This window comes from Saccostrea echinata, unplaced genomic scaffold (genome assembly GCF_033153115.1).
Source record: "Saccostrea echinata isolate AGI-Se365-2 ecotype Australia unplaced genomic scaffold, CSIRO_AGI_Sech_v1 ptg000023l, whole genome shotgun sequence".
In the NCBI taxonomy this organism is placed as follows: Eukaryota; Metazoa; Mollusca; class Bivalvia; order Ostreida; family Ostreidae; genus Saccostrea; species Saccostrea echinata.
In genome coordinates, this window is record NW_026889772.1 from 8,021,884 (window position 1) to 8,024,587 (window position 2,704).

Here is a 2,704-nt window from a genome sequence, read left to right on the forward strand (position 1 = left end):
GCCCTAATTTTTGACCTTGTCCTGTCCTTGAAGAGTTATCTCCCTTTGATTTTATTCAATAAAAATCAATTCTAAAAAATCTATCTAGTGAAATAATAGTTTTTAATTGTTTTTCTATTCCTTATGATCAAATACATCTTTCCATCATAGCATTTATTGATATTCTAAGTATTTAATTCTTAAATTTTAAAAAATTACTTTTTTCCATAGAATTCAATGCAATCTTCAGAGATTAATAACTGCTTAGGTAGTATTTTTTTGTAGAAAATTTCTCTTGGTAAATCTTTTTCTATTCCAAAGTGCTTTGAAATAATATCATAGTTTTTTTAAACACGACTGATATTTAAGGTTAGAAAATTAGGTCCTAATATGGGTCGGATACCTTAATCACCAGTGGGGTTTTCAAGCAGCATACGTCTTGGATTCCGTGAAACAAAAATATCAATGATTTTACTAATGTCAACCTGGATGTCCCTATGTATAAATAAAAGCATAAGGGCGTTGAATGGCTCCCCACCCATCGTAGTGCGTAGATAGCTCTTAATGAAGCGTAAAGACGAATTGGCACGCTCCACAGAACTTGAGGTTACAGACGTCAAAAGTAACAGATGGATAACTTTGGTGACATTCGGGAACATTGTCCGGCATGTTCTGTCGTCCAGTAGTGTGCCTGAAAGCGTGTCTGGAGGATCAGTTTGACGGCTCCATATTTGCTTCCATAAGTTCAGCTCTTGTGGAAATGAAGATCGGTCTGGCATGTCCGGTCCAAAGCTGGCTTCTATAGCATGTAAAACTTCCTGGTTTAGACGAGAGAGATTTGAAGGCACCAGACACAATGCTTGTGCACTTTGTTGAGCCAAGGTTGAAAACCGAAGGTCGAGCTGTTGGATTAAAGAATCCAAATAGGGAATGTAGGTATTTCGCTTGAAATACTCTTTTGCTGATGACGCAGGAACGTTGCTTCTTTCAGTTTGCCTCAAGCATTGACGAGGGACAGTCATGGCACCATCTGCTAATCGAGCCATCTCCTCCATCCTTTCGTATACACTGTCATACTCCTCATTGTTCAACCTCAAGCCTGATATTACTTCGCGCACATGTGCCACCATTCTGTATCCCTCCAACACATCCAAGGTGCTTCCCTGTAATTTCTTGCTGAGTCTAGACATGTATCCAAAGAAATTCCGGATTGTTTGAAATGAGGCAATAAATTGTGGATCTGACAATTTCGCTAGAAGACCATTTGCTTCCACAACCGCCTTTGAATCCCAGTTTCTTTCTCTTAACGAAATCGCTTCTAAACAGAGCAAAATTGGCTTATACATATCTTGAAATGTTTGCAGGGTGTTGTGTTTCTCAACCCATCTGGTCTCTGAAAACACTTTAAACTTCTTCCTGTCAATTTTGTTTTCAGTTCTCTCTTCGTTGACTTCATCAAAAGCCTTTTCCAGCCTTCGTGTGCGCTTTGGTGAATATTTAAAGAATATACCCAGCTTCTTTAGTGTGTCTAAGCATATCTGCACTTCTTTCAACGAACAACTTTTACTGATGGCGAGATTCAGATCATGACAGCTACAGTAATGATATACAGCTAGGGGATACTGGTTTTTAAATCGTGATGCACAACCGGAATGTTTACCGGCCATATTTCCAGCACCATCCATTGTTTGGGAACGACAATAACTCGGATCCAGACCAACTGCATTCATACACGAGATAATGGATTCACAAATGGCCATCCCAGTGATCTCCTCACACTCTATAAATTCAATAAGCCGTTCAATAGGTTTTTCCATGGGCAACATGTATAACCACACCGAGCTGTTCCCAATTACTGGCGTCTGTCACCTCGTCACACTGATAGCCAAAGTATGGGCCTATTGGCTGACGTCGAACCTCCTGCACAATTTCATCTTGCATGAACTTCTTAATACAGAGGAGTAGTTCATTTTGTGATGTTTTGATACGTATGTCGCATTCTTTTTACAGGTCTTCATATGTTCGTCCAGCAGTTCGTCTCCGCAAGATGCACGAAAAGCGAGTAGCCCTTTGAAATTTCCCATGTTTAAAGAATCTTCTCTGCAAGTTTCATCATCTCGGTGGGCACGTAAAGAAATGCCCTGTCTGCGACAAAATATGAGTGATTCTATGATCGACGATATGATTTTTCTGTTTTTCTCAATTCTCTCTGCTCCAGTAGATCTAATTGACATGTCAATTCTTTGCCCTGGTTCAGTGTGTGTTTTCACAAAAGCAAGTAATTGGGCCATTGAGGATAAATGATACTCACAAACAGCATGTTGTTTCAAATCTTCACGTGCATCCTTCCAGTTAAAATATGGTTCTGTAATTAGTTTCTTGGGTCGTCTATGAGACATGTTCGGAAAAAGCACGCAACTGAGACAAAATAATCCGTCTTTTGATTCAGAGTATGTAATAAAATCAAAGGTATCAAAGAGCTGCATGTTACATCGTCTGTGGATAATGCCACTGCGTCTACGTTTATCCTTGTAAATGCGCGATGGAAATATGTAATCTGCCACTGGTTTTCTGTTTTGTACGAGGGAATACTTTATTTCATCAGTCAGCAGAGTTGAATCATTCAAGTATCTTGAAATGTCAGTTGCAGAACAATTTTGAAAGGACAGATTCGGTTCGTTGGATTCCCGAGGCTGGTCATTAACATGCAGGTTTGTAAATGGAT

At 39.4% G+C, this 2,704-nt stretch overlaps 1 protein-coding gene across 1 annotated transcript; it reads right to left on the reverse strand.

Moving 5' to 3' along the window:
• Window positions 1-383: 383 nt before the first annotated feature.
• LOC133191649 (52 kDa repressor of the inhibitor of the protein kinase-like) lies at window positions 384-1,796 on the reverse strand. The gene has a single exon (XM_061327393.1). It carries the CDS (start codon window positions 1,794-1,796, stop codon window positions 384-386), a length of 1,413 nt encoding a protein of 470 aa, XP_061183377.1.
• Between the last annotated feature and the right edge of the window lie 908 nt (window positions 1,797-2,704).